The 12,003-nt window shown below is 42.2% G+C and overlaps 1 protein-coding gene across 1 annotated transcript; it reads left to right on the top strand.

The window, feature by feature from the left end:
- Window positions 1-6,463: 6,463 nt before the first annotated feature.
- On the top strand, window positions 6,464-11,693 carry sost (sclerostin). The gene is made up of 2 exons (XM_020616499.1): window positions 6,464-6,928; window positions 9,704-11,693. Exons 1-2 carry the CDS (start codon window positions 6,679-6,681, stop codon window positions 10,111-10,113), a joined length of 660 nt encoding a protein of 219 aa, XP_020472155.1. The 5' UTR covers window positions 6,464-6,678; the 3' UTR covers window positions 10,114-11,693.
- The last annotated feature ends 310 nt before the right edge of the window (window positions 11,694-12,003 follow it).

Consider the following 12,003-nt stretch of genomic DNA (forward strand, 5'->3'; position numbering starts at 1 on the left):
CTGCTGAGAGTGAGATGAGAATACCAGTGTCGTGTCAGTGCTATTATAAAACTATAGCCAGTAGGTTTTAGGCTTACCACAGAAATTCTCTCCACAGTTCAGAACTATAGCTTATACCAATCACTAATTAACACCTTATCTTTACTGGCCTTTGTTTATTTTGAATGGTGGACAGAGCCAGGCTAGCTGTTTCCTCCTGTCTTCCTTCTTTGTGGTAAGCTAAGCCAAAATCTCATGGATCTAGCTCCAAGTTGCAAACTTGTCAAACTATGTCATGACTCCTGTCTCAGCTCTGTTTATTTTGGCCCTTCTGCTGCTGTCCCCTGCCATTCACCTTCAGTCTTTTCCTTTGGTCCTTGCATCCTTACGCCTACCTGCCCTCCCCCGATCTCTCCCCATGCGCTCACACACCTGTTTCCTGTTTCCCTGTATCCATTTATACCTGACAGTTATGCTTGCTTTCTTCCAGGTCATCATGTTCCCATGATTTGCTTTGGATTTGTCTGTTAACTGTTTAGTTTTGTTGCTTATTATGTGAACCCAAACCTCTTCCTGTATCTGTCTGTTCGCTGTAAGCTGCTTCACTGAACCTGCCTGTCTGTTCGTTTGTCTTTGGTTCCTCTTTCCTGTTGCCTCGTCTCCATACTGTGTCACTTATATGTGGTTTAGATGTACAATAACCTGACCTTAACATGGCCAGTTAGTGTCAGACTATATGACCACTAAAGCACAGACTTGACATTGACAACATGCTATAGATAGATGCTCAGAGAAAACCAGTGAACAGCACACTGGACTGTTGTGTTCGTATTTGTGGGAGAGAGACACAAACACAGAAACGGTGCTCTACTTGGTGCAGTGAATAATTTGTGATTTCTCCCACTGCTAAGAATAGCACCCGTGGCCGGCTGGCAGGCAGTGTGCTAGTGGTGAGCGGTGTGCCGGGAGGCTCGGGGTGGTTAGCAAACAGCTTAGCGTGGGCTCTGAGGTCTGGCCAGAATAGTTCTCACTGTTTCGACTCCTTGGCTGCAACACTGTTTCAACGGGCGTACTTTCTATTTTGATGATTCTCTGAAAAGCTTATAGACAAACAGTGGTAATGGCTGAAGTCTGATTTCTGACAGCCAGGGTTAAATCTCATGTTTTCCTGTGTGGAAACCACAGGAAAGATCAGAGTGGAGGAAGAATTTCACTTTGGACTTGAAGGCTTATCATGTCCCAGCTAGAGCTCTCCTGCAGCACTCGGCCACCTCCCAGTGACCTCCTGCTCTCCAGAAGAAGCCCAAGGTGGCTGCCAGCAGACAAACAGATTATAAAGGAAAATACACATTACTGGCAGTGTCCTGAGCTGTAATCCTTCAGTGTCATCTTTATTCCCTGTCTCTCTTGTCCACATTTCTGAGGTTTAATCCGTTGCTCAAAAACAAGGCAGGTTATTACTTATTCCCTTGAAGGGCGATAAATAATTTCTGCTAGATGACACTGCACAGATGTGGTTTGAAAACAACTGTGTGCATATGAGCAGTTCACACATGACCGGTCTGAGCTGTTGCAAAGTGTAGCTCTGGTATTCTGTACAGTGGGATATACAAAGTGACACAGAGCAGAACCACCGCTGTGCCACCAGTGAAACACTTTCAAATATGTCCAGGGTCAATACACAGCAGTTGATCAACATTACAGCACTCGTTGTAGTCATTGTGGGTTTTTAGGTTTTTTACACATGCATGAATCCTGAGCACAATGAAATGTAAGCACAAGAGCACATTTGTTTTGGATCATTTCAGTCCAGCAACACATTGGTTTTCACTTTAGCTTCTAGTGCATTCAAAATGAAAATGTTGAGACGAGTGCATGGTTAGGAGACTAAACATATTATTTGTAAAATTTGAGTCATGACAGTGTTTTTGCTTCAGGAACAACGGCGTCTAACTTAAAAATTAATCTAAATATATCCAGATGTGCAGCTAATTAAAATGCAGATACATGATGCGGTCTACATTTTACATGCACAAACACTTAGACACACTGATAAGAGTCTTTATTTTGCACAGATTTTCCACAAAGGCCTGCTTCATAACATAATCTGTGCTGTTTAATTCGCATTTGTTCCATCACAAGTGATGTGGTCATGTACTTTTGAAGCCTAATTAAGAGAAAGTAGTCCAATTTGTTCTTAGACATACAGTATACAACAGTTTTTCAAGTGCAATAAAAGTCAGAATTTTTTAAAACCACTTTGAAACATCAGGATATTTATCATGGATCCACATCTGAAGTGCACGCACAGCACATTTTCAAAATATGCCTGTATTTAACAACCTGTTTTGCTGTGTTGTTCAGAGGGCAGGAACACTGTTTACAGTTTGTCCATGTCAGCAGACGGTGCTACACTCTCCTGTGTGATATTGTAATGAGTCCTTATGTGAGTTATGAAATATCTCCTTTTGTATTTTGTGAGCCTTCGCAGTTGCTGGTCCTAAACTCTGGAATGATTTACCGCTGTCCATTAGACAAGCCTCTACCCTGTCTGTTTTTAAGTCTCTTTTAAAAACTCATTTATTTTCCCTGGCATTTTGATATTTGTGTGTTGATTTTAGTCATTTATTATATTGATTATATTTTAATATTGTTGTTTGTGGTTTATAATTTATACTGTTTTATTGCAATGTACAGCACTTTGGTCCACTCTGGTTGTTTTTAGTGCTTTATAAATAAAGTTGGTATGGTATGGTATTTTATGAAGAAAGTTTAAACTTGCCATATTTGCCTTCTGTGACAAAAGTGACATTTTTCAGCACTAGTACCAGTGAGTTTCAGTATTGATACCAAAATGATAACTTTGATGAATAAACATGGTTTTTGTAAAGGATGTCTTGTATGGTCTAAAATACTTAAACAATCATTTTTATGTTTATTTCTACGCATGTTTTCATAAGGCCACATTATTGTTTGTTCCTTTGGCTGTGTTAAAAGGCTGCGGTTTATTTTGAAGGAGCAATCCTGGAAGTAGGAAGAAAAAATAGGAAACAGTGAAAGTAAAAAGACAAGTCACCAGAATTGAAAACATCACATTTATTATCTCTTCAGCATCCGGATTAAATAGGCACAAGGTTTGTAAGTGATATGTACTTTGTGTACCAACTTTATAATGCTTTTGTTGTTGTTGTTGTTGTTACTGTGTAAACTGGCTAACATGTGGAGCAGACTAACAAGGGGCTCGGTAACATTCTGTGATAATATTGACCTTGCTACAAACATTTAGTGTTGTTAAATGTGTTTACACAACACAGAATTTAATGCTGAAACTGAGAGTACATGCAAGGCGACTATCAAATATTCTCTTTAATATATTGAAGTTACTGTAAGAAATTGTCTGTAGCCAACAGACACAAATGTTTTGGTTTGTTTCCCTCTTAGCGCTTATGGTGTGTTCACAGGTCAAAGAGCCGCAGTAATGTGACGTTGGCATCGGTAAAAATCATCTGTCAACCATCAGTTTGAGAGTCAGACCGAAAAGGTTGTAGCTTACCTGGTTAAAGTAGAGTAGGTACTTTATTGATCCCACAGTGGGGAAATTTCTGTGTTACAGCAGAAATAGGGAACAACCAACATAACACCATGTGTCTGTTCTTATGGTGTTATGTTGGTTGTTCTCTATTGTTGATGTAACACAGAAATTTCCCCATTGTGGGATCAATAAAGTACCTACTCTACTTTAACCAGGTAAGCTACAACCTTTTCTTATTTAACAAAAGAAGCCATAGTCGGCAAAAGTCTAAACACAAAAACTGGCCACACTAGAACGTAGTTTAAAAAGGCTAGAATGGTTTAATGCTAACTTTGATAGTTTTTGTTATGAGGAGCTGTGGTGACATTACTGATCCCATCTCAGCCCCAATGTTAAGAGAAAATAGTTTATTTTTCATTTAAGTGGATACATAATATAAGGTAGTCATTGTCACATGTCACAGTGTGAGCATGGTAATTTGACTTTTTAATATGTGGCAGGGTCACAGGTCACTTGGTGCAGTGTGTTGTCATTTGCACACCGACTCAGTCATAAAGCTTCGACTGTAATGTCTTTCTATGGGTTGATGTGGAAAGCCGGAGAGCTGAACTTGAACGTACTTTGCATAATTGCAGTGGACACATAATGAATAATTCACCCCCTCAGACTAGGAGTTTAAGTTAAGAATGTAGAGTTTCAGTCACACGCGGCTGTAACAGCAACTCCTCATTTACTTTCACTGGGTTATAACTGTGTTGGAAAAAGGGAAATTAGTTTTTAACCTGTGTGAACAAGCAGTTGACAAATTGGTAGAATGGATCATGCCACAAATTACTGGTCAGGAAGAGCTGGAATGAGTTGTTTATGGACTGAAAACTGCTTTTCTCCATGTCCATTAAGCCATCATCTGCACTGCTGGAGGCTTTCATGCAGTCTGGTAAGCATCTGATTGTTATTTGGGCCTCACTGTACTCTTATCACGATTAAAAAAACTGTGTTGGGGCCCAAGGGCTCCATAAAGAAACCCAGAGAGGTCTAAATTGAGACTGACTGACATCCCTCACGAAGTCGGCAAGAAGGCTGTAATCAGATCTGGCTTTGTGCAGACAGTTGGACCATCCATCGCTCACTGTGGGGTGGTACACAGTAGGAGGGCACAGATGTCTGTTAAGTTTACTTCAAAACATCTTGGCTTATGAAATGGGAATCAAATAACCAGTAGACAAGAACAGGATCGACTCAGTATGGAAAATTAGAAGAATTTCTTAGACACACATATGACATCAAAGCTTTGTTGGCTGTTAATTAGTAAAACCTAAAATGCTTAAAGCTGCACTTATTTCATTATTAAGCAGGATGAAAGGTGTATATTCCAGAAACGCTAATTATTATTGCAGTAGGACTTCACAAGAATAACTGGACTTGACGCTCAGACAGAGTCTGAGAGAGTTGGACTGAACCAGACTTTCACACACTTTCATATGATGTCGCTGGTCCGTGTTACGAATAGCCAAAACAATAATGTTGTTGACTGGATGATGTTATTTAAGGTTCCCTTTATCCCCAAATTATGTCCACGATGTTGAAATGAGATGTACGACCACAGCTACAAACCCTAATTTAGGGCTTGTATAAAAGTAGGACATGCATGATTATGGAAGTATCTCTGCAACTCAAATGAGTGGGTACAGCGCACGTCAGAGCAGTGATACTGACCCAAACATCCCCCCTCACATCTCTGCCTCTATTTTTAATCTTCCGGGCTTTTCTTCTTCTTCAGGCAGCTCGCCTGTGCCCACCATAGGAACCGGACATCAGAAAAGACCACTCGGATGCTGAAGAGCTCCCCTATCATTTCCCTTCACAAGACTTGTTCCTTCCCCCTCAAGAGGGCAGTGTTTGAATGAAGGAGCCTCCATCTGTCAGCACTCATCAAATCACTGGGATGTGAGTGATGCCAAGAACCTGGAGGACAGTGTCCGTGCAGTCCCCATTTAGTTGTATTTTGCTCAAACCAGACACAAGATATAGAATATTGGAATCCCTTATAAACCATTAGATCAATTCAAATGAGAACATGTGGTGCTGTAGTGTGTCTTAATACAAGAGGAAGGTGTTGATGTCTCAAAAATGTAAGAAAGGAAAAAGGCCCTGCTGATATGTTTAAAACTTAATGTCCCTATTGAGAAGTAAATTAATGGGTAATTAATGTGAGATATTCATGATCCACTTGTATCAAACTGGCAGGGTAAAAGTGTGATGTGCACGATGCAGCAGTGGAAGCTCCTCCAGACCAAAATCTCCAAAATAAACCATCTCAAAAATGCCTAAATGCTTTTGAGCAGTGGTGGAAAGTAACTAAGTACATCTATTCAAGTACTGTAATACAATAAGTACAATTTGAGGTATCTTTACTTGAGTATTTTCATGTTCTGCTACTGCATACTTTGACTTCACTATATTTTAAAACTAGTATCAAGTATCATACATTTTACTCACTACAGTTACTTGATAACTTTAGTTACTTTTCAGAATCAGAATAATTATAAAGTACAATATAATTGTCTGCCTGTTGATCCCTAGTAGAAAATTCACTAAATACCGAGCAGTACTTCAAATTATAAACAGGTAAGGTAGTTACCATGAGCTCCACCTTGACCAGCTGATGCGCACAATAATAAGTTGGTGATTATAATCTAACAATATAAAATGTGCCATTCTGCACAATGAGTACTTTCACTTTTTGCACTTTAAGTATATTTTGATGGCAGTACTCCTGTACTTTAACTTAAACAGAGTATTGTTACACTGTGGTACTGCTACTTTTACTTCAGTAAAGAATGCTTGCACCATTCTTCTTCTTTCCCCCTCATCACCTCTCACTGTTTGCCTCCCCTGTTTCGCTCTCCTCTCCGCCCCTCTCTTTGCGCGCACATCCAGCCCTCTCCCCCCGCAGTTTGTCAATGAATCTGTCGCCCAGGTTCAACCCCTCCCACTCTGTGGAAGGCTTAATTGTCATCCCTGACGAAAACTTGCGTGGGCTTAAATACCGTGTGCGCGTCTTGCACCGAGGGTGAATGTGACCAACTTGTCCAAACGGGCATCTCTTCTCTCTCTGAGTTTTAAGCCTCCTTGTGTGCGTTGCTTCATTTCGACCGACAAGCAGCATGCAGGTGTCTCTGGCCCTCCTCGTCTCCAGCTCGGCGCTCCTGCTGCTCCAGGGATGTTGCACCGCTGTGAAGGGATGGAAGGTACTAAAAAACGATGCCACGGAGATTTTACCGGACTACACGGAAAATACCCGGACACCGCAGGAGGCAGTGCTGCAGGCGTCCAACGTCAGAAACAGCAGCAATAGCAACACTATGAATAACCGGGCGAAGAACGGTGGAAGGACAACAAACACAGTCTCCTACAGTGAGTATTCCTTTCATTTAAATATTGTTAAAGATTTTACCTTTAAGATGTTTAGAAAGAAATTAAGCTGAAAGCAACGTCCTAATAACTAATTAATTCGGTGCAATATAAAATTTTTTTTATAAAAGCTCCATAATTTTATTTGATCCTTTATTTAGGGTTTCATGCGTAAAAGTGAGTAAGTCAACACTAGAGCTATATAAAGAGACATAAGTACATTAGATAATGTATCAGGTCATTCATTAGTAAAACCGACTGTATGTACAATAAGTGAACAAGTGGAGCATGAAAACATAAAGTTAATTTTTAAGTACCTCAAACTGCAGTTTATAAGCGTGTAAACAAAACACATTTATATTTCAGGGTTTTTTTTACGAAAATACTTTCACGTAAATTGATTTATAATTTGAGGGAATTGTGGTTTCACTGGTTGTGTGCTCACCATCATTAGCGCCTCATAATTTTCAGATCAATTTGGCAAATTTAGAGGAGTAGATGATTTAATTAGATTAATGTTTGACATTTCATCCATTATCTATGCCGCTAATCCCGACGAGGGTCGTGGGGGGCTGGAGCCAATCCCAGTTGACAGCGGGCGAGAGGCGGGGCCCACTTAGACAGGGAGACAAACAAACAACACACACACACACACACACACACACACACACTTCCCAGTCAACCTAAGATGCACGTCTTTTGGACTGTGGGGTGAAGCCGGAGTACCCGGAGAGAACCCACGCAGGCGCAGGGAGAACATGTAGACTCCGCATCGGAAGGCACCGGGTCCACCGGGGCTCGAACCTGTAGGGTGACCGTGCTCACCACTGTTTTACTATACCGCGCTATTAACTATTAAATCCCAATATAAAATCCGAGTCCACACACGAGTCCATCAGGCTTAAAAACACAAAACAACCTGCCTTTTTATCTGGCTTCATTTTCACACATATTCCCTGAGTGGCTCTGTTTTGTGGGGAGGGTGTTTTCTTGGTTAATCCGTTGCCAGAGTTGAGGGTGATGAGAGCTGCTCATACACATTCTTGTGGTTTCTTCCTCTAGACAAGCTGAAGTGGAGCGTTCACAGAGACATCAGGGCTTTTTCACATTGTCTTCCAGGTTATTTCCTCCTCTCCTTATACTATTAGTCAAGCTCTACTTACGCCACAACAATTTGATTGCAACAACATGTCTCCCAGATAGAAAAACGCCAGTTTGTTCTTTGGGGGATGTCTTCTGGGGGTTTTGGAAATTACTTTTTAAATGCAACACTGCCTTTGAGAATGATTCCCACCTGTGGCCAGGAGAGGTTGTATGTTCTGATTGGACAGTGCTTGTACAACAGTCTCTCATGATTCAAGATGGGTGATGTAGTATCCTCACAGTGTTGGCTTCATTTAATGATGGTTGCTCAAATTGGAGATCGGAGAAGAAGATGATTGATTTCATTAGAAGAAGAACACCTCACAGGGAGAAGTAGCAAGTCGAGATCTGTAAGTGTGGCTGATTTTTGTCTATTACGGCCTCAGGAGATCAAATGGGAAATCACAAGTCTACACTTTAAACAATACCGTGTTTTACATATATTTCATTCCTAAGCAGTCTCCAGAGCAAGGGATGGAAAATACATCTTCATTTAGATAGGCAGCAGCATGTGTTGGGTTTCACACAGGGAGACAGAAAAAGTTATTTTCTCCATGTGTCTCTGCGTTCGTCATGGGACGGCTTCTCGTGGTCCTTGTGGAGTCACAGCAGAGGTTCTGACCACTGCCTGGACTCTCTCCCGTCCTGTCCCAAGCTCCATCCCTCAGCACATGCATCCATACAGTCATCTAGTGTATGATACTTTTGTTTTTTCAGGCTGACAGTAGAAAGGAGAACAGGAAGTCTCCCGGGAAAACACAGAAGGAGGCCGGATTAAAACACATTGACACTAGATGAAGAAGGCAACCGGACTTTTTGGGCTGCAGGACAACACTAGATCAGGTTGTCATGGGGAAAACAAAAGCAAGTCACCTCACATCAATCCTTTGTCCAGCCCTTTCTGCAAAGAAAGCCACAGAGGAAAACGGATCCATCCAAGTGTATCATTTTTTAACCGCCAGCTTCTTTGCCCCTTTTTTTACACACTGCTTGTAAAAAGCACAGAACAATAACTCATGCATACGGTTGTAAAAAAGCTGCAGCTCACATATAGGATTGCATCTGAGTGCGTTGTCTCAAAACAGTCTGGCAGATCTCCAGTGTGTTCAGAACTGTACAGTTGCAACGCAACCTTAAAATAACCAGACAGCTATTAACTCTTCCATCACCACGTACATTTCCTGAGGGCCAACGCTGTGTGCCAGCTTTTTCTTCCAGCACAAAAACCTCCCTTCATTTGATTGAGCTGTTTAATGACTGGTCTGGATTTGCTATCAGCTGATTGTTGCCAGCTGGATTTCTTTGTCTAGCCTCGTCATCAGCTAATGATCAGACCATGAATCAGAGACACTCTGACCTGGTCGCACTAGCTTAAAGTTTTTACTGAAATGCTCAAATTGTTGTATCAAGTTGAGTTTATAAAAGAGGACTTGTCCTAATTTTCCCTGGCTTATTGTTTGTTTTACACAGTAGGTGACTTCATAAACTCAATCAGAGAAATCAACAAATACTAAAGAAGCTGCAGCACTGAAACAGTTAACCTGCACGATGTCCATTCCAGTGTGCAGAACTTCAAAGTGTTTGTTTTGGGCTGAAGCCATGAGAGTAACTGTGATATTCTGCTTTTCAACCCAGGTGCCTCAGAGCTGAGCTGCAGGGAGCTGCGTTCCACCCGTTACATCAGCGACGGATCCTGCCGCAGCGCCAAGCCTGTCAAGGAGCTGGTGTGCTCGGGCCAGTGCATGCCTGCACACCTCATGCCAAACTTCATCAGCCGCGGCAAGTGGTGGAGGAGCGGCGCCACGGACTACCGCTGCATCCCAGCTCACTCCCGGACACGGAGGGTGCAGCTTCAGTGTCCTAACGGCAACACTCGGACTTACAAAATCCGTGTGGTCACCTCCTGCAAGTGCAAACGCTTCAGGCCCCACCACAACCAATCAGAGGCCAAGGAGGTCCCAAAGACACAACGCAACAAGAAGCACAGTCGTTTATCTCAAGAACGAAACAAGAACAACAGGCCACTGATGGGCAACTCGTACTGATGCTGATCTTCAGCCTCCAAGAACAGAAACTAAAGCACATTCCTACACACGCACATTACACAACACATCAACCAACTTGTCTCCTTCAAATGGGGAGGAGATGCATGAGAAATGACAGAGAGCGAATTCATAAGCTAATTCCTGAGCTGATTTGAAGTCATCTGTCCTTATTTTTCAGCCACTTGTCAGCATATCTGTGATCTTTGCTTATTTGCTTGACAACAGGAGTCAGTGCTGGGGCTTGTCAGGTGATGTAGCACTACGTTGGATAATACAAAACAAGTATCTCATCATCCCAACAGCTCCACACCTCCCTGGGCTCAGTTCTGTTTCCCACTCACATAAATTTTATTTAAACATAATGAGAAGTCCTTCCCGAGGCCTCAACCCCATCTGTCCAAACACCCAGCGGATGCAGAGCCCCACCGCACCACAGCTCTGTTTAAAGCTGAAGAGATGTACCTCTGCTCCACAGTGGTTGTAATCCTTCTCTTTCTGGCTGTGTGTGGGGGAGACGGTGGCAGCTCTGGGGGCTCTGATGTGGGATGTTGACAGGTCTGGGGAGGCCCTGGCCTATGCGGCGGTCTACGCAGCGCTCCGGCAGCTTACTGCAGGCTTCACTCCAGGCTGCGGCAAAAACCTAGACACAGTAGCACCTTTCCCACAGCTAGATACACAAAGTCAGGAGAGCAGTTTTGTCAGCACTAGCATTCCTGTGATTCCTCTTAATTACTAAATGGACCCATTCCTGTGTTAGGGTTTGAGTCATAAAAAGCCATTTCCTGTTTGCTGGGGTCACATACAAAAAGTGCATGTGTAGGAGGCATAAGAAAATTGTGTGCTGATGTGTTGTTACCTGGGTTCAGGGCGATATCCAACACACCCACTCCAGAATCCCTGTCTAACGGGCCAGAGTACCGTCTGCAAGATTGATGGCACCTCCACTCTGCTCCGCTGCTATTCTCTAAATAGCTCAATGGAAAGAATAGGAGCAAAAATAAGACGAAGAAGACAATAATTCAGGTTTTATCTTTGTTTTAACTGCTACAACCCTGCAGGAAGAAGAAGTGGTGATACCCTGTCACTGCAGGCAACACAGCCTCCTTCCTCAGCAACACCTCAGGCTGAACTTTACTCCATGAAGAGTAGACCCACTGGTTCCACATACTGTCAGCACTCCGCTGTTTTTCTGCTCATTCTGCTTCCACTTTTTGGTTACCTAAACTGTCCTGACAATGTTTGCGTCTCTTTCAACTTCTGTGTTTGAAATATCAACTGGAAGTGGTTTGTCGTGTCAGCCGAAAGCTGCAGTGCATAGCATGACTGTACATATACCTGTGTGGTCTTCTGCAGCGGTGTCACTGCATGGCGGGATGCTAAAGAGAAGTGAGTGGGGCTGTTTTCTGCAGACATAAAAAAGAACTGTTATATAGAGAATGAACTGCATATTTATTTTTTATTTCCACATGTAAATTATTTATGCAACTTTTGTAGTAAATGATAGCCATTATTGTCAAACAGTCTGATAGAGGCTTTGGAAATGAAATACTGTACAGTACATGAATAAAGTAAAGGCAGATATATTTGAACGAACTGGCCTTTTTGTTATCATTTGTAGATGAAATTGTTGCCTCCAGCACTCCCATATGTGACAGTGATAAGCAGTATATAAACATACATTTTTTTGTCATGTAGTTGAGAGCATATATAATACAATGCCACAGGGATGAGAAGCCCAAATAAAATGACCAGAAATAAAAAGCTATGGTCAGGCTATAAAGGAAGTGCACTATAACGTCACCACCACGGCTTCCAGCTCCTTTGATTTATAGCACTTTCCTCTTAGCGTGACCTGATCTAGCTAGTGGTCATGGCTGTGTCCATTAGAAT

This window comes from Monopterus albus, unplaced genomic scaffold (assembly GCF_001952655.1).
Source record: "Monopterus albus unplaced genomic scaffold, M_albus_1.0 scaffold175.1, whole genome shotgun sequence".
Classification (NCBI taxonomy): domain Eukaryota; kingdom Metazoa; phylum Chordata; class Actinopteri; order Synbranchiformes; family Synbranchidae; genus Monopterus; species Monopterus albus.